We start from the raw sequence: 19,386 nt of genomic DNA, 5'->3' as shown, positions 1-19,386 counted from the left end.
CTAGGCTGAACCTACATTGGTGTTTTCTTAGCAAAGTTTGTTTGGACTATTTGTTTAATAGATTATTTTTATTGTAATGTGTTTAATTGCTGTTTTAAGGGGGGGGGAAGATTGGGATATTATATACAGTGTATTGTATGGTATTTTGATTGTAAGCCGCTTCAGTTGTTTTCGTAACAGAGAAGCAGGATATAAATAAAGCTTTATTATTATTATTATTATTAGATGGGGTTGCCCATGCCTTCCCTTGAGGCTGAGAGAGTGTGACTTGCCTAAGGTCACCCAGTGGGTTTCCATGGCTAAGCCCTAGTCCCAGAGACATGTTCCAGCACTGTAGGTCTCTTAAAATGAGGTGCCCAGAGCTGAATGCAGAACTCCAGACAAGAGATTATTTGAGTTGAAGAATTCAGCTGTTCTTAGCAGAAAGGGTGGTATATCTTATTTCAAAGCAAGGGGAACTGAGTGTAACTATGATTCTCTTCTGTGTTTGTCCTCATTTCCCTCAGGTGGCTATAGCAGGTGCTCCTGTCACCGTCTGGATGGCGTACGATACTGGATACACAGAACGGTACATGGATGTCCCGGAAAACAACCAGCAAGGCTACGAAGCTGGCTCAGTGGCGCTGCATGTAGAGAAGCTCCCGAATGAGTAAGTATTATGAGATGGTTGTAGGGGCAAAGATAGAGATGGCGTTTAAAAAAAGAAATGTGTAGTAGACCAGTGTCAGTTTGTATAAAAGTACCAAGTGAAAATATCTATTACATGGATTAGAAATAAAAAAACTGGTTTACCCTCTTGAATGTTACCTGATAATGTAAGAGGTAGGGGAGGGGAAAGAAAAAACAGCAATATTCAAAATATTGTCATCATCATCATCCCGGGACTCAAGGTTGTTTCCAAGTTAAAACAAGCATAATTAAAAATCAGCAGCATACCCAAGTGAAGAAGCCATTAAACCTTCGTAAAAATTGAAACCAGTTAAAGCAAATTGAAGCAACCACGAACACCACAACAAAGAGAAGTCCAGCACATTCTCAAAGGCCTGCTGGAATAAAATGTTTTTTACCTCCTTGTGGAAAGATAGTAAGGGGGTGCCAAGTCTATCCTCTCTCAGGGGGGCAGACATTGAGAGGGTCCTGCTTCAGTGTTTCTCTCAGTTTTCTTCAGAGGTTTGCCTTTGTCTCCCTCTGAGGCTGAGAGAGTGAGACTTGCTCACTTTCCATGGCTGAGTGGGGATAACAAGGAGGCTTCCAGTCTGTAAAGAACGTTATTGTTGTGTTTTTTGAAGTCTTAACCTGCCCCTTTGGTGGTCTTTCTGCTCACACCCTTCTCTGTTTCTCTCCTAGGCCCAACCGCTTGCTGATCCTCCATGGGTTTCTGGATGAAAATGTGCACTTTTTCCACACCAATTTCCTGATCTCCCAGCTAATCCGGGCTGGGAAACCCTATCAGCTCCAGGTGCGTGAAGGCAGCATGGCCAGTGATAGCGGTGGATATGGGGTGGGGGTGGAATCCATGTCTCTTTTTCAGTCAGGATAGTTGGGGATGCTCCTCCTGCCGCCACCACATCTTCTTCCCTTCCCTTTCCTGCCTCCACTGCTGGGGGCCACTCCGTGTTGGCTATAAAATTGTGGATCAAAGGCGGCAGAAGTGGCCTGGATGTAAGACAGGTGGGGAAGATGACCTGAGCACATTTTTCACAGAATCTTAAAATCTTAAGGGGCCACAAAGGCCATTTAGTGCAACCCCCTGCTGTGCAGCCATTCTGAGACCTGGACGTTAAAAACATGCACCGTGGGCAGTCATGGACACCTTGTTTTCCTCCTCTTCTAATCCCCTTTCTGTTTCTCACCCATAGATCTACCCCAATGAGCGACACAGTATTCGCTGCCCGGAGTCAGGGGAGCACTATGAAATCACGCTGCTGCACTTTCTTCAAGAATACCTCTGAGGGGGCCAGAGATCCCCCCCCAAAAACACCCTCCATGATGCGGTCTCTGACAAGTTCCTGACTCTCCTCCCGCCGCCGCCTCTTCTTTCCTCGTCATTCTTCAAACCCAGAGCCTTGGCTGTGTGTCCGTCTGCCTGTTGGTCTTTCTCTTTCTCTTTTTCCCTCCTCTCCTGTGCTGGGCACATTGTCCTGAACGAATGAGGGGAGCTGAGACTGTGTCCCCCCGCCTTTTCCTCCGCCTGCCGCCAACCTCTTTCAGGATGGCGCCTCTCTGTCCTCGTGCCTCTGACCCTTTCTTGAAGAATTTCCCTTCTTCCTCCATCCTGCCCCGAAAAGATTTTGCTGCTACTCTTTTGCGCTGGGTATTAAAGGAGGCGCTCTACCCTTCTCTCCATGTGTGTCTCATCCCCTTGTTGTTCACTCTCATTTTGTGACACATCTTTTCCCTGGGTTTAGAAACAAACTCCCCCAAAACGGGAGTGATAGTTGGCATTGGGATGGGGAGAGGAAGCGAGACTGGCAGCTATGCCTGGATGCTGCTCCCTTGTTTGATGAGCGAAGAAGCCAGGACTTTTTTTGCCAAGGCTTGTAGCTTGTGGCTTCCTTTAGCACTCTCCATGTCAATGTTTGGGTTCATCCCTCCTTCCCTGCCATGTTCCCACTTCATCATACTGAGGGCAACGTCTTACCAAAAGGACCCAGTTTCACCCAGCGCTCTGTCCGGAAACCAATGAGTATTTGGGATAGTAGGTGGATGGTTGGTTGGATAGAAGTTGTTGTTGTTGCTCCATTGTGAGATTTATTTATGCCACGGTGGTTCCCTCATCCTCTCCTTGTCTCTTTTCCCCGCACTGTATTTCCCGCTTCCGGCCATCCGCCTTCTGTCTCCACGTCCCGGTGGCTCAGGAGAAGCCTTGAATCGTATCTCCATCTTGCTTCAGTCCTCTGCAGGTCAGCGACTGTAATTCCTGCCCTCTTTTTTTCTCCCTCTTCTCCTTTTAGTCAAGGTGTGATTCTCCGTTTGCATCTCTTCCCCCTCCATTTTTCCTTTTGCAAGGTTTAAATCGAGGATGGGCAACTGTGGGAGGGCTACAGGGCCGCATGAATCCCTTAGGAAATCTTAGGGAGGCACACCTTCCCAACATTCCCCCCAGTGCAAGAAAAAAACCCTTCAAATATCCCCCAACATCCTCTAGGGCAGTGGTTCCCAAACTTCGCTCCTCTAGGTATTATGGACTTCGGTTCCCAGAAACCCCAACAACCAACTTAGAATTCTTGGAGCTGAAGTCCAAAATGCCCGGAGGGCCGAAGTTTGGAAACCACTGGGCTGTGCGGTGCATTTTTGACAGGTTTATAGACATTGACCTACCTTGGGTCCTTTTTTGCCTTTATTTCAAAATGGTTTACTTCTGGGTTTTTTTAAAGGCCTTTTCTGTGCTTGAAGTGGCTCCAGGGAGGAGGAAATGTGGTGAAAAGATCTCCATGCCTCTTAGGAAGCATTTGGGGGGCATGCATATTTTTTATATATATATATATATATATATATATATATATATATATATATATATATATTTGTGTGTATGTGTATCTACTACACACACACACATACACACAGTTGGCCCTCCATTTTTGCGGGGGATCCATTCTGGACCCCCCTGGGAAAACGGAAACTTGCGCATATTCAAGCCTCATAAGCTTGAATGGGGTGTGCCCCCATGTGCGCGGCCTGTGTGCACCATTGGAAATAGCGGAGGTCACCCCTCCGTGGATATTCGAGGGAGCGGATCCCAGATCTGTGAGTTAGGAGGGGCAACTGTATATACATATATGCCCCCATATATATATATATATATATATGTGGGCCATTCACACACACACACTTTTGGGCCACAAAAACAACCCTGGCAAGGGGACATGCAGCCCTTGAACCTCACATAGCCCACCCTTTGTTTAAGTCAGCAATTCTCAAACTGTGGCCTTCCAGGGGTTTTGGGCTTCAGCTCCCTGAATCCCGGAGGCTTCTGGGAATCGTAGTCCAAAACCCCGGGAAGGCCTGAGTTTGGGACTCACTGGTTTAAATGGACCCTGATTGGCTTGACTTGCAGCTGGGGAGAGTTTGGGGGAAAGGGGTTACTTTTGACACCTCAGGGGAATATCTGTTCTCTCTGTGTCTCTCTCATCTGCCCCATCTTCCTGTTTGACGTGCTCCTTTCTCCCCGCCTTGAACCCTTTGTGCTCCCTCTTTCTCTGGGAAAGGGGTGACATTTCAAGCAAGTCGAAACTTCCGCTCGCCTGTCAAGGAAAATCAAACAAAAACACCCAATGACAACCCGACCACCACCACGAACCACAAAATGACTTGCCCGCGTTTATCTTTAAGTGCGTATTATGAAAAGAAAATATTTTTATGGATTCTTATTCTTTTATAATTATGAGTGGTAAGATGTAGTGACTCATTAAAATATTGGAAACCGGTGGCCTCTTGCTTTGCCTGGTGTCCTCTTTTTTCGACATTGCTCAATGTTGTCTTGTCTCTAAACCCACTAGAGATGTCAGATATGCGGAAATTTTGATGCCCCAATGGGGAAGAGGTTTTATTCCAGGGTTGTTGTGTTTTTTTTGGGGGGGATGAGGGGGGTTGGAAGTTGATGGAAAAAGTAGAAAAGTGCAATATTGGCATCATTGAGAAATTGAAAGTTAGTTTGCTACTTTAGGAACATAAAATGCTTTACATATATATGTGTGTATATATAGGGCTGCATTTCCACTGCAGAATTAATGCAGTTTGACAGTGCTTTAACTGCTGTGGCTCAATACAATGGGATTCTGAGATTTGTAGTTGTAGACATTAGCCTTCTCCGTGAGCGCTTTGGTGCCACAACAAACTGCAGATCACAAGACTCCATAGCGTTGAGCCAGGGCAGTCAAAGTGGTGTCAAACTGGATCGTTTCTGCGGTGTGGATGCAGCCCTAGTCTATGAAAGATTCTGCTACGACGTCTTTGGCCGAATTATTCTCGAAAGGTGCTACAAGATCCTTTTGCCTGTATAAAATCGCACTTGGGTCTGTACTGAGTCAGAAGAGTAGGCACAAGACCTGCAGTGTTCTCTCTGTGGTTTATCACTATCCTCTCGGAAACATTTGAGTTGTGCAAATGCGCTGTGTGTGTATGTGTTTGTAGGTTGGAACGGAAGCGGTGCTTCTTACGACAGTTTCTTGATAAGAGATATCAGTCACTTCTCTCTTGCAAAAAGAGCGAGAGGGAGGCAAGATCTTTTATTCCTTACCTTTTCTGCAAGGCGAAAGGTAGGTTTTCTCTATTTTGGGGAAGCAAATAGCTATAAGGAAATGGCTGAGTGCATGCTTTGCATCCAGTGATCTCTAAACCTTGGTCCTCCAGGCGATTTGGACTTCAGCATCCAGAAGCCCCAACCAGCATGACCAGCCGTCAGGAATTCTGGGAGCTGTAGTCTGGAACCTCTGGAGGATCAAAATTTGGGAACTGCTGGATTGTAAATGGTCCCCCGCATCTCTATGAATGTATGGGAAATATTGTCGTGAAAGTGGGGAGAGACGCTGCTGGTCAGTGCAAGTAGGGCTAAGTCCCATGGAGTTGCGGTCGTGTTCAGTGTACAGAATCCACTGCCCTTGGCACACTGCTTTAACTGCTGTGGCTGAATACTATTAAATCTTGGGAACTGTGGCACCAGAGCTCTCTGACAGAATGCTAAAACTCTTGGGCCCTTGAACCTCACTCTCCATCCCGAGAGTCTATAGGATGGAGCCATGGCAGCTGAAGTGGTGCCAAACTGGATCATTTCTCCAGTGCGGGCGCAGCTTCTAGTCCTCATGGTCCGCAACAGAGGGCAAATCATGCTTCTTAGTCCTTTGTTGAGGACCATGAAGACTAGAAGCTTTACGGGAAGAAGTGTAATGCACCCACTTTGCAGAGGGAAAGGTTCAACCCTCAAGTAAGGCCAGTTAAAAAGCCCTCTCTGAAGCCCAGGATAGCCTAGTAGTCAGTGCAGGCAAAATGGGGCCTGGACTGATGAAAGATGGCTTCTTGGCTTGCAAGGGGAAGAAGAGCCGTAGCTTTGGTGGGAGAGCAGCTCCAGTCCCGGGTTCAAATCCCTGCCTCTTCAGTTGAAAAAGTGAATCCAGGTCCCTGGGGTGAGGAAGATGACTGCTTGAAGAACACAGTTACAGGTAAGCAACCTGTTCTCTGAGAGCCAGAGAGTTTCTGCTGGTCAGGAAAAACAGTATTGGGCCAAAAGAATTGATGTGATCTAAAGCCATTGCCTATGTTCCTTGTCAAATCAGCACCATGGGAAGTAGAGTCTTAATTTAAGGGCAGCACCCTGGAGGCAGAGGACCGGCTCTGCATGGCAGAGGGTTCCCATGTTCAGTTCCCAGCATCCCCAGTCAAAAGGATATATAAATATTGGAAGGGATGTCAGGTTGAGGATGGAGCAAGCTTGTTTTCTGTTGCTTCAGAGAAGAGGACACAATGGAGCAATGGATGCAAGCTACAGGAAAAGAGATTCTGCCTCCTTGTTAGTAAGAATTTTTTAAAGCATCATTGGAAGATGCTGCCTTGGAAAATGGTGGAGACTCCTTTCTTTGGAGGATTTTAAACAGAGGTTGGATGGCCATACATTGGTAGGGCTTTGGCTGTGTCTTCCTGCATGGCAGAATTGGGTTGGACTGGATGACCCTTGAGGTCCCTTCCAACTCTAGGAGTCTACAAATCCCATGAGAAAGACCCTTCTCTGACTGAGATCCTGGGAGGAGGCTGTTGGAAAACAATATTTGGGGAAATGGCAAGAATGTGGCCGGCTTTCCACACCAGATATCCCTGGTTCGAACCTCGACTGCTCTAGTTGAATGGATCAGTTGATGGCAGGTGAGAATGGCAAAAGTCGTTTTGGAGTTCCCTCCAAGACCTTGGAGACCTACTTTTCAAGGTGCAAGAAGAACAGAAGGACCAGAGTTTTGTTGCTGTGGGTGCCTTTACATAACTTCCAACTTATGGTAACCTTAAAGTAAATAGGGTTTTCTTGGCAGGATTTCTTCAGAGTGGGTTTGCCCTTGCTTTCCTCTGAGGCTGAGGGAGTGTGACTTGCCCCAGGTCAGCCAGTGGGTTTCCATGACCGAACAGGGATTCAAACCCTAGTCTTTCAGAGACCAACACTCAACCCATGACACCAGTTAGCCATCCTTGGGGGATCATGGGTGTTGCCATCTAACCTCCAGAGAGCACCAAGCTGGTGGAAAATGGGATGGAAAACCCCTTTTGCTCAGCATTTTAGGATTTACTTTTGATGATGCTTTATTGCTTGTCTCAGTTTTAGCTTGAATGTTCAGCAGGGTCAGACTGTGCAGAGGAAAAAGGAAAAGCTATTGCGACAAGGACTCGTGACACCAAAATGTTATCTCCAAACCACAATCCTTGTAGTACTTTTCTACTTATGGATACACATCCTTCTCGAAAACTGTGGGATGGTTTCTTTTTCGTGGAGGTTTTCTCTTTGCAAAATGTCTCTTTCCACATCCTGAGTTGCATCCTTTGCGATGGGGCAACAGTCACGTCTGTGACGTGCGGCGAATGGAGGTGAGAGGTGCCTTGAAGTCTGCGTCTGCAGTGCAGAAATAATCCAGTTTGACACCACTTTAACTGCCGTGGTTCAAAGTTTGGGGACTCTGTGAATAGTAGCCTTGTGAGACATTTAGCCTTCTCTGTTAGACAGAACCAACATTTCCCAGGATTCCACAGAACTGAACCAAGGCACTTAAAGTGGTGTCAAACTAGATTATTTCTGCAGTGAAGTGGGCCAATGGCAACAGCCTTGAGCTTAGAAAAGTCCCTGCAATTTAGGCTTGCATCTGCACTGCAGAATTAATGCAGTTTGACACTGCTTTAACTTCCGTGGTTCAGTGCGACGGACTCTTGGCCTTTGTAGTTTGCTGTGGCACCAGCGCTTTCCGACAGAGAAGGTTAAATAGCTCACCAAACTACAAATCCCAGAGGATTGAGCCATGGCAGTTCAAGGGGCATGAATGTGCTTTCTCTCTGCAGTGCAGGCAAGGCAATAATAGTACCAAGGACAAAGGAACAACCAAATCATCTTCATGGAAAAAACCCATACTTTGCCCACCTTTGTCTCCAAATGTTACGCACATGTTCTTTGCCCACTTAGACGAAGATATGGGTCTCTTCTTCGTGGCGGTTGTGACCATGTTGGTCTTCCGGAGAGGCTCCTCTGCCACGTCGGATCAGGCCTTGGAGGGAGCATGGAAAGGGTGGAAAGAAGTCCACAGCAAGGAGTATCTTGAGGTGAGTGTCGTCTTAAAAAATAATAATTTTTATTTCATTTATCCATAATGTACATTAAAAAGACAAATGTTCCATATATTATATATACAAGCTTACGCAGACCTACATTCATTCTTTTAAATGCCATCACTTCCACCCATTCATCTTTTTACAATCTTCCATGCCACTTCCTAAGGCAATAAACCATAGTTCTTGCGTGGTATTTCTTCACCAGTTGCTACGTTAATTTTGTCATCAGAAATAATAATAATAATAATAATAATAATAATAATAATAATAATAATTGTTTTCACCTGATCTTCATTTAGGAAAGACGTATATCTGTTTTTACTAATTTTCTACTTCCTTTCCTTCTTTCTGAAACATACAAGTCCTCTTTGCTTTGCTTTTTTCTCTTTTACTTTCCCCACAATTTGGGTACTGTCTTCGTTTCCTAATTTTGAATCGAATGACCATTTAGGTACATTGTTTACTTATCCATTGTAGTCAGGCTGCTTAATGTGTTAATCCGCCCCTCTGTAGTAAGTGTTATTCTGGGTTTCCAACGTTTGGCATAAATGATACATGTGGCTGTTATTGTATAGAGTATTGCACTTAATTCTTCGTGGTTGGGTTTGTCTTGTATCCCTTCTGTTATGGTTAATAAAAATAATTCTGGGATTAGAGGGGATTGCCCTTGTAGTAAAACAGCTCTCCTTACTTTGTAAAGTGAGCTTTCTTGGACTGCAACTCCCAGAACTCTGCACGACTGGGGATTTGGGGCAACTATAGTCCCCAATGCCTAACTTTCCTCCAAATGCAACCACAACCTCTAAAAAGATCAGCTTCAAAAGCTGGCAGGGGTTGCATCAGCAATGCAGGAATCATCCACTTTGACACCGCATGTGGGATTTGTAGTTTGGTGAGATATTTAGTCTTCTCTGTCAGAGAGCTCTGGTTCCCCAACAAAATACAAATAACAAAATAATTTGCTCACAGCTGTGTAACTGATGCTTTCCATGTTCGCAGGAGGAAGAGGTCTTCCGTCGGGCGGTGTGGGAGAAGAACCTGCGGAGAATCGAGCAACATAACCTGGAGGCCTCTCTGGGCAAACACAGTTTCCAGCTGGCTATGAACCACTTGGGCGACTTGGTAATCAAGACCCGCACTCGGGGCAACCCTGCTAGGCTGAGATTGTGTCATGAGATGGAATGGTGACACCATTTAGCTGGACTGAGGACATGGCTCAGTTCAGTGTCAGTGTCTCAGCTTTGCATGCCGAAGGTCCTGGATTCGATCCTCAGCATCCGCACTCGGGACAACCTGACCTATTTGCATTTTGCTTGTTCCTGATTTTAGTGTTTTTCAGTAGCCAAACTTTGCTAACTTTAAGGGTTTTTTCTTTCCTGTTGAGGTTGTCCAGGTGCTTGCGGGTTTCAGTGGCTCCCCAGTGCATTCAAACCTAATATCTGTTAGCATGGTCCAGAATTTCAGTGTTTTCAAAAGAGCATTTTATGCCCAGGATGGTTTATAACGTGTCACAATCCAGGGCCACACAGTATATATATACCCCACTCACTACCATGCCAGCATTCTCCGAAAATGCCAGCCACAGATGCTGGCGAAACGTCAGGAACAAACTCTTCTAGAACATGGCCACATAAACCGAAAAGCCCACCAAAAACTATGGATGCTGGCCATGAAAGCCTTCCACTTCACCCAACTATGTGCCAACACACATTTCTTTCATATCCATTTGATATCAAAAAGAGGAAATGTGGAGGGAAGTAACACTATCCTATGACTTCTCCATCTTCTCTTCTCCAAGCTAAACATCCTCAGTTGCATAAGCCATTCCTTGGTTTTTATTACCTTGACCATCCTCCTCTTGACATGCTCCGAGGAAACAGAAGGAGAATATTAACCCTGTTTTCCTCCCCAGACGGATGTAGAGTTTAACCAGATGCTCAATGGCTTCCATCTTGATCCAGTCCAAAGACACAGCAAAGAAGTTGCTCTATTCCAAGGATCGACCGATCAGGATGTTCCCAAAGAAGTGGATTGGCGCACCAAAGGTTACGTCACCCCAGTGAAAAACCAGGCGAGTTGAAATCCACCTGGGAAGACTGATGAAGGTGCATCTGTACTGTAGAAATAATGCAGTTAGACACCACTTCAGCTGCTCTGGCTCCAGCCTATTTGTAGTTTCCTCCTCTGAACAAATCTTGCCAAGAAGACCCCGTCCTTCGGGTCGCCATAGGTTGGAAATGCCAATAGTTCAGATGAAAATCTGTTAGTCCCAAAGGGGGAATGACCTGAATCACAGGGTTCGTTTAAATGAGAGAAACAAAGAGGAGAGTTTGCATGCAGGAAATCCCTATCTATCTAAGGAGGGGGAAAGAGAATGCAAACATCTTCTAGCAGTATCAAACTGCATCATTTCTACAATGTAGATGCACCCTTAGATATTTTTGACAACCTGTCTGGCGTTAAATACCACCTATGCATCATTTTATAACAATTCTCCCTTAGATGATAACTCAGTGTAAGGAGTTTATCACACCAGGGCTAATTTCGGCATTAAAGAGAGATTAAAGCTCATTTAAAGCATCCCGCAAGTAAAGCAAAAACGGTGAGTGATTGCGCGGATGATTATCACACGCAATTGCGCAAATAAAGTGATACTGGAAATGCATTGTTGCCGAAATCTCGAAAGTTCAAAGATGTGTGTTAATGTTTCTTTGTGACCATTTTCATGGCAACGTGAAATAGTTTCATGTACTTGCGCAATTTTCCCGGGATATTCACGGGATAAACTCCCAACCTCCTTTGTGTGATAAACGCCTAAGATGCATCTTCTTTCCATCTGGATTTCTAGGGCCATTGCGGTGCATGCTGGGCGTTCAGCGCCACCGGTGCATTGGAAGGATTGCTGTTTAAGAAGACTGGGAAACTGGTTGCGCTGAGTGAACAAAACCTCATCGACTGCTCCTGGAAGCTGGGCAACCACGGCTGTCGGGGAGGATATATCACCCGGGCCTTTGAGTATGTGCGGGATAACGGAGGCATCAACTCGGAGCAGGACTATCCCTACCTGGAAAAGGTATGAGAGATCCATAGGCCCATGGGTCTCCTACCCAATTCATTTTTATAGTGAGTTACTGGGATACTGGGATTTGTCTGTTTTACAAGGTCTTGGGCATAGGTATCTATTGTTTTTGAGCAACAAGCTAAGACGGGGCTTCGTTTTGCTTTTTTGTACCTATAAAACCCAGAATTGTCATAGAATCCTAGAGTTGGAAGAGACTCCAAGGGCCCTCCAGTCCAACCCCAATCTGCCATGCAGGAACTCTCATTCAAAGTACTCCCAACAGATAGTCATCCAGCCTCTGTTTAAAGACCTCCAAGGAGGGAGACTCCACTATAATATCTGAGGAAGGAGTATGTTCCACTGTCAAACAGCCCTTACTCTCAGGAAGGTCCTCCTAATGTTGAGGTGGAATCTCTTTTCCTGGAGCTTGCATCCATTGCTCCAGATCATAGTCTCTGGAGCAGCAGAAAACAAGCTTGCTCCCTCCTCAATATGACATCCCTTCAAATATTTAAACAGGGCTCTCGTACCACCTCTTAACCTTCTCTTCTCCAGGCTAAACATCCCCAGCTTCCTAAATTGTTCCTCATAGGGCTTCATGGTTTCCAGACCCTTCACCATTTTAGTCGCCCTCCTTTGGACACATGGCTCCAGTTTCTCAATGTCCTTTTTGAATTGTGGTGCTCAGAACTGGACACAGTTTTCCAGGTGGGGCCTGACCAAAGCAGAATAGAGTGGCACTATGACTTCCCTTGATCTAGACACTATACATCTATTGATGCAGCCTAGAATCACATTGGCCTTTTTAGCTGCCGCATCACACTGTTGACTCATGTTCAACTTGTGGTATAATAGGACTCCTAGATCTTTTTCACACATAGTCTCCTTAAACCAGGTGTCCCGCACCCTATATCTATTCATTTCAATTTTCTGACCTTTACATTTTCCTGTCATTTCCAGCTTTTCTGTTGAATAGGGAATGGGTCACTTAAGGAGTGTGTTGATGTCTCAGGCAGCCCCCACACTGCGGAATCAATGCAGGCTGACACTGCATGGCTCAGTGATATGGCATTCTGGGATTTATAGTTTGGCAAGCGATTTAGCTTTCTCTGTGGAGATCTCTGGTGCCACGGCAAAACAACAAATCCCAGGATTCCTTAGTGTGGAACCATGACAGTTAAAGCCGTGTTGAATTGTATTAATTCTGCAGCCATCCTTTGCATACCCCCCCAGAATTTCTAAGATGGATTTTCTGAATTGGCCACTTGGGGGAGCCAGAGAACACGCTCTGTGTTTTCAAGAGCGTTATAATGATAACTAAAGTGAGTTACTTTGCTTGACTGCAGTTAATAGTAAGAAGTTAATATGTCGGGGGAACAGTCAAATGAGTAAGGTAACTAGTTTCTTTTAAAAAGTAATTCATTCTAAGCTCTGTACTCACTGTTTTTAGTGGGGAGGGCGTATTTTCAATCATCTCTCCAAATACATTTGCCATTATTTGGGCTGCAATCCAGGGCTGGGGAACTGTTGGCACCATGATGCTGCTGGGCTGTAACCCTTACAATCCATCACCATTGCTAGGGCTCATGGGAGTTGCAGTCCAGTCATATCTGGTGGGCCACAAATGGCCTAATTCTCCTTTAAATAGTATGCAGTGCCTCAGTTTGAAACCAACACCTCCCTCTCACCGCGTTTTCTTCTTCCTCCAGGAGGAATCGGGGTGCCGCTACAATGCTCAGGTGCGCGCGGGGAACTGTACATCCCTGGTGCAAGTCCAAGCGGGGAGTGAAAAGGCCCTGGAGCAAGCCGTGGCAGCGGTGGGGCCAGTTTCAGTGGCTGTCGATGCCAGGAGCTTCTTGTTCCATTTCTATAAATCTGGTGAGGTGCTGTTTGGACACAGAAGCGTCCTTGGATATGATGGGTGTTTGCTGAAGAGCAGAATAACAGTGATGACTGGTGACTTCCATGTCAGTGGGGTGATGAATCCACTCCAGGTTTTAATCCATGCTTTAAAAGAGCTCTAGTCTAGAAGGTACTGTAATATGTAAAGGCCAGACTTTAAAGGAGCTCTCCATGGTGCTGAAACCATCCAGGTCTACCATCAGCCTTCAATCTTTGTGGGTTTTCGGGGTGCAGGATCCCCCCCCCCCAAATGAAGAATAACCACAAACATGGGCCTGTGTATTATGAGACAGACCCGTTTTGGGACTCTTCATGTACAATGATTTTCACATACTGTGTATACTTGACTATAAGTTTAGCTCATGTATAAGTCAAGGGCAGGTTTTGGGGTCAAAATTACGGATTTTGATATGACCCATGGATAAGTCGAGGGTAAAACTTAGGGGCATGTAATGAAAGACGCAAAGGAAAACAATGTCAAAGAACGTACAAAATCCCAACAGCCATAACTACTCTTAAGGCTGAATGGATGGGAGAGTAATGGGGCTCCATGCTTTGACGGTCCATGCCTTCCATCAGCGGATGGTTCCTTCTTTTAAATAAGTGTTAAGATACAATACTTTCATTGACCTGTGGATAAGTCAACCCAGGTTTTTGGGGTCAATTTTTGGACCTAAATTTCTAGACTTATACATGAATATACAGTACACTTCTCTAGGCATTCCTAGGCATTTCTCTACGCATTTTGTTGAGCATTTTTGTGGTCAGTTTCCTCCAGAAGTTGACCATAGAGTTGTTCTGGAGGACCTAAAGATGCCTAGGGAGAACATATTCCTTCCATTGCATGTAGGACAGTGGCTGCAAATACAGTCAGCCACGAAGAATTAAATCTGCTTAACCTGCAAATATAGAGGGACGGCTTATATTCAGAGACATTTGGGAATAATCTATAAACACGGTTGAGATATGATGAAATGTCTTTTTCTTGGTGTGTGAGATGGGTTTCAGAGTAGTGATAATCCTGGAGTTGTGTCTGTATGTTTAAAGGGGTTCATGTTGCTCTCCGTTTTCTGTCCCTGATCCCTCCTTCCCGACTCCAAATCTCTTCTAGGAGTTTTTGCCAGCAGTTGGTGCAGCCATTTCGTGAACCATGCCATGCTGGCGGTTGGCTATGGTACGGTCCAGGAAGGTGGGACAAACACGGACTATTGGATCCTGAAAAACAGGTGAGAAGCAGGATGGAGATTTCGGGAGAAGGAGAGATCGCATGATCTCTGTTCATAAATGAATGGATGGTCTTTTCATCTGAATATGAAGATATTTGGTCAATTTGTGCCAAAACTGAAAGTTCCTATATCCGATATACTCAAATGTGGAAAAATGAGGAGCTACCAACAATTAAAAGTAGTAAATGGTGCAAATGGACAGAATAGCCCATTGCTAGGAAATAAATTGTCAAGAAAGAGAAAGGGAAGAATAGGCTAAAGTTACAGACGATGGGAAAAAACATATGGCCAAATCTATGTAATGCATAAGGGAGGGGAAAAAAAACTACCAGACATAGATAAAACAAAGTGGAAATTTGTCAGAAGCAAAAGAGAGCAACTAATAATAGAAAAACCATTAGAAAACATGATAGTTTAATGGAAACTATATGATTCGAAGGATTTCAATGCGATTGGATGAGAAGTATCCAAGTCTAGTTTTAGCGACGTCGATGGAACTGATAAAGTAAAGAACAAGTATAAGACGAAGCCTTATAAAAATAAGGTCAATGTCTTTCTCGTTGTCTGATAATAGTGGATTATAGATATATTGTGGGATTTAAAATACATATTTGTTATTTATTAAAAACAAAACAGAAGAGAAAGTTCCTATGTTGGGAGGAATGTCAGGAGGAGTATCAGGGGGGATTATTATTATTATTATTATTATTATTATTATTATTATTATTATTAAGCTTTATTTATATAGCACTGTAAATTTACACAGCACTGTACATAAAATCATTTAATTAGATGGTTCCCTGCCTTCATGCTTACAATCTAAGACACGACACAGAAGGAGAAGGGAATGGTTGAGGGGAAGAGGATCAGGTCCAGCATTCTTCTCTCCCTCTGAGTCCTGGACCAAGGCAGATGGACAGATGGAGGGATCTGTATCTTAAGGATAGGCCTGATGGCATTGGCCCATATATCATGAGAAATGCTGGGAGAAATGCTGGCTATAAACACCATGAAATAATAAAGTAATAAAACTACAAATAAAATCTCATGCGCCCCTTTTCTCTGACTCTCCCGCAGCTGGACGGAGAACTGGGGTGAACAAGGTTACATGCGATTGGTGAAAGGGGTCGACAATCACTGTGGGGTGGCCAACCAAGCCAGTTATCCCACCCTGTGACTGCGGAAAGGCGAAGACGAGATCCCCTTTTCCAAAACCTTCTCTGCTTCGGATGGCCAAGATGTCGAACGGCCAAGTTGAAACGTTGCTGCCTTCCCCAAAAACCACAGTTTGCAAGACTGTGGGACGATCCACTGCCAGGGCAACGATTCTGCCATTTTTTGCACACTTTCAAAATGGCAGCCATGGTCGCCGTAGTCAAAGATGTTCAACTGCTTGGAAAAAAATGCTATTATCTATATCTATATATCTATATCTATGCATCATAAAAATAAAGATCCTGCAAAGATTGCAACGTTTGACTCGCTTTTAAGCTCTGACTTGAGTCGCAACTTCCCATAGGTTTAGTAGCGTGCAATGCTGAAAGGACCCAGAGGGTGGTGGTATATTAAAATGAACATGCAATTTTGAGCATTGGGACAAAGATATTGGGAAAATGTGGGTCTTGCAAAGCAGCCAAAGTGGTGCATTGGTTTGAGCGTTGGACTGCGAATCTGAAGACCAGAGTTCGAATCTCAGCTCAGCTATAGAAACCCACTGGGAAAAGGGTGGAATGAAAAGTAAAGGGATGGATGGGTGTGTGGATGGAGGGGTGACACAAACTGGAGAGAAGACGCTTGGAAGATAGGAAAAGAATTCAAAAAGACCCTGATAAACTAGAAAATTGGGCTGAAATGAATAGAATGAATGAATTTCAACACAGACAAGTGCAAGATTCTGCATTTTGTAGAATGGGAGATAGTTGGCTCAGTGCTAAGGACCCACACTCTCAGCCCTAGAAAACTTGGTGACAGGTTCTTCTTAGGGTCACCATAAGTCCGAAATGACTTGGAGGCACACAACAGCAACAAATGGGACCCAAATGTCCTTGACTGGCACTCTGAGTTAGGATTTGCTTGGTTGCTGATGTTTAGACAACATTGTGGGGCTTCCTCTGTTAATGAGTAAATGGATTGGGAACCACAAATTCAATTCAAAGTGCAAAAGTAGTTTCCGTTCAGTTAACTCAGGGGCAGGAGGGGAAGCATCTTGCCCTTCCCAGCGCCATCAGGCAAAAGCAAACTGCTGCAGCCTCTGCTAACTTGTGGGTCTTTCCTCAGCCATAACTTTTGCTCCTTGAAAAACAAAACAGACAAAGCTGTTGCATCGTCAGCATTGTGTTCAGTGTAACATGGACGAAATATTGCTTTGCCGCAAGCGTCTTGGATTTCATCTGTGAAATGTTGACAGGTATGAGAGCCAGTGTGGTGCAGCAATTTGAGCACTGGGCTGTGGAGACCAGGGTTCGAGTCCCCGCTCGGTCATGCAAACCCACTGGGTGACCTTAGTCACACTCTCTCAGCCACAGGAAGGCAATGGCAAACCTTCCCTGAAAAAACCTTGCCAAGAAACCCCCCATGATAGGTTGCCATAAGTCAGAAGCCGCCTGATAATCCGCCTTTGCAAGGGAGAGCAAAGTCCAGGCATGCAGACCCAAACAACTGGACATCTCCCTCTTGCTTTGCTCCAGGCACAGTTTTGTCATTCCGGATGTCCCCACACTGGGGTGTTGTGTATGTGTCTCTCTGTGTGTGTTGTGACAGAAAAGGAAATCCAAGTCAAAAGGTGGTTGCAGCTGATCTCTGGGAATTGGCCCTCCTTATGGGAAGCGAAGAGACTTTTGAGCCAAGTTTGGAGGATGGGGAAAAGCAGCACCAAAGTGAGAGAAGACCAGAACAAGATCTAGATTTCTGAAGAGAAAGAGATGGATGCTTCTTATCCTTTTCCTCCTGGAAGAGTGAATTCTTTCCTTCTGGTGAGTTTTAATCTTTTTGTGTGCCTTCAAGTTCTCTGTCTCCTTATGGCAATCCATAATTTGATAGGTTTTTTTTCCTTAGGCAAGGAAGATTCATGGGTCTCCCATCCAAGTCCTAGCCGGGGATGACCCTCCTTGGTTTCCAAGATCAGAAAGGATTTGGTACCTTTAGTGTGTTGATTCCATGGGGAAATTCAACATTCTCTTATTCCTCCTTTTTCACTTTTGTTTTACAATCAACCCCCAAAGCTTTAATATTCTAAAGGTACCATATTCCCTCTGATCTTGGAAGCTAAGCAGGGCTTAGGATTTGCATGGGAGGCCACCAATGAATCCCATATAAAGAAACCTCTCTGAGTCTTCCTTGCCCAAGAAAACCTTATGAAATTTATGGGGTCTCCAGAAGTCAACAGGAGACTTGAAGACACACACATGCGCATATTAGATTAAAATTAGTTTTAAAAATCATTTTGGAACGGTAAGCTTGGGAACGTTTCATAGTGAGACATGTCCCACACGCCAACATTTAAAACTCCTCTTTCTCTCTCCTTCACGTTGAAGATGCAATGGATACTGATGTTTGTCTTCATCGTATCATCCTGCTCCAGTTTGTCCGAAGATCCAGTTTTGCTCCAGCGAGAAGGAGGTACCAAACTGGGAAAGGGAGGTAGATGGAGAAGGTTGACATGTTGGCTGCTTAACCATTTGATTCTGGGTTGCAAAGCCATGGGGAAACTCTTGAGGTCTAGCACCTTGCTTCCTTGCTTCTCTAGTCATTCCCCCGTAGCCAAAATTTCAGCCTAACTTTTGCCCTCGACTTATCCACGGGTCATATCAAAATCCATAATTTTGGCCCTAAAACCTGCCCTCGACTTATATATGAAGTTGACTTATAGTCGAGTATGTCATTTTCTAAAGTATTCTTTGTGTCTTTCTCTGACACTGAATCGAGTAGAAGGCAACAGGCCTTATAATAGATATTTTTCAAAGAGATTATATTTTTGGGGGGTGTATGTGTGTGTGTAGGAAACACAGATGGTTCGGCACACCAGCAGTATGTTAACTATGGCGTCCCAGAAGTGATCTTGCCCTGCTCCATCCCAGAAAATGCATCCACAGTGCAATGGCGTGTAAATGGCACATTGGTGCCCATTTTGAAGGCGGCAAGCAAGGATGGCAACCTGGTCTTGAGGAACCCCAGTTTTGCACAAGAAGGGGAATACACATGCCATGATCCGGCCACCGGACGGAGGCTGAAACGGATTCATCTCAAGCTGGGCTGTGAGTAATAACAAAAAATGAAAACACAGTGCATTCCTCCTTTGTTACCTTTTGCATTTTGTCTTGACTGTTGTTGCTGTTGGGTGCCTCCAAGTCATTTCAGACTTATGGTGGCCCTAAGGGTAAACCTCACATGGGATTTTCCTGGCAAGATTTATCTATCTTTCCCCCCTTCTTCCGCCAGACCCTCCTGAGAAACCTGTTGTCCGATGCTGGTCCGCAAGTTACCCGGCCGCCAATTGCACCTGGAGTTTGGAAACGGAGACACACATGCCCACTTCTTTCTTCGCCACATACAAGTATTTTATTTTGTTTTATTTTTATCCTCTTAGAACTGCGATGCAGAGTAGCTCACAACAAACCTGCGGAAGACATGATAACTATTTTTAAATACTTGAAGGGATGTCCTGTTGAGGATGGAGCAAGCTTGTTTTCTGCTGCTCCAGAAACTAGAGTTGGGAGAAAGGAGGGATATAAGAAAATAATAATAGTAATAATAGCAGCAGCAAATGGATTCAAGCTGCAGGGAAAGAGATTCCACCTAAACATTAGGAAGAAATTTCCGACAGTAAGGGAATGCTTTGGTTGTGTCTTCCTGCATGGCAGAGATGGGTTGGACTGGATGGCCCTTAGATGGCCCTTCCAACTT

At 44.8% G+C, this 19,386-nt stretch overlaps 3 protein-coding genes across 7 annotated transcripts; all 3 read left to right on the top strand.

Annotated features, from left to right (window-relative positions):
* Window positions 1-326: 326 nt before the first annotated feature.
* On the top strand, window positions 327-3,085 carry LOC121936753 (dipeptidyl peptidase 9-like). Its single transcript, XM_042479298.1, has 3 exons — window positions 327-649; window positions 1,348-1,459; window positions 1,860-3,085. The coding sequence occupies exons 1-3, from the start codon at window positions 471-473 to the stop codon at window positions 1,950-1,952; spliced, it is 384 nt and encodes a 127-aa protein (XP_042335232.1). The 5' UTR covers window positions 327-470; the 3' UTR covers window positions 1,953-3,085.
* A 1,979-nt stretch (window positions 3,086-5,064) lies between these two features.
* LOC121935981 (procathepsin L-like) lies at window positions 5,065-15,949 on the top strand. Of its 3 annotated transcripts, none has more exons than XM_042477712.1 (8): window positions 5,065-5,258; window positions 8,150-8,286; window positions 9,295-9,417; window positions 10,208-10,366; window positions 11,144-11,368; window positions 13,066-13,234; window positions 14,370-14,484; window positions 15,562-15,949. In XM_042477712.1, the coding sequence occupies exons 2-8, from the start codon at window positions 8,158-8,160 to the stop codon at window positions 15,659-15,661; spliced, it is 1,020 nt and encodes a 339-aa protein (XP_042333646.1). In that variant the 5' UTR covers window positions 5,065-5,258; window positions 8,150-8,157; the 3' UTR covers window positions 15,662-15,949. The 3 variants fall into 3 exon arrangements, with proteins under 3 accessions (XP_042333646.1, XP_042333645.1, XP_042333648.1); XM_042477711.1 differs by lacking the exon at window positions 5,065-5,258 and adding an exon at window positions 5,752-6,158; XM_042477714.1 differs by lacking the exon at window positions 5,065-5,258 and adding an exon at window positions 7,545-7,563.
* Window positions 15,950-17,206: 1,257 nt separating this feature from the next.
* LOC121936952 (ciliary neurotrophic factor receptor subunit alpha-like) lies at window positions 17,207-19,154 on the top strand. 3 transcript variants are annotated; one of them, XM_042479679.1, is made up of 4 exons: window positions 17,207-17,456; window positions 18,018-18,102; window positions 18,471-18,737; window positions 18,922-19,154. In XM_042479679.1, the coding sequence occupies exons 1-4, from the start codon at window positions 17,406-17,408 to the stop codon at window positions 19,125-19,127; spliced, it is 609 nt and encodes a 202-aa protein (XP_042335613.1). In that variant the 5' UTR covers window positions 17,207-17,405; the 3' UTR covers window positions 19,128-19,154. The 3 variants fall into 3 exon arrangements, with proteins under 3 accessions (XP_042335613.1, XP_042335612.1, XP_042335614.1); XM_042479678.1 differs by having other exon boundaries at window positions 17,210-17,456; window positions 18,462-18,737; window positions 18,922-19,151; XM_042479680.1 differs by having other exon boundaries at window positions 17,224-17,456; window positions 18,483-18,737; window positions 18,922-19,142.
* The last annotated feature ends 232 nt before the right edge of the window (window positions 19,155-19,386 follow it).

The sequence above is a fragment of the Sceloporus undulatus genome, chromosome 7 (genome assembly GCF_019175285.1).
Source record: "Sceloporus undulatus isolate JIND9_A2432 ecotype Alabama chromosome 7, SceUnd_v1.1, whole genome shotgun sequence".
Lineage (NCBI taxonomy): Eukaryota > Metazoa > Chordata > Lepidosauria > Squamata > Phrynosomatidae > Sceloporus > Sceloporus undulatus.
This window is presented reverse-complemented; position numbering and strand designations above follow the sequence as displayed.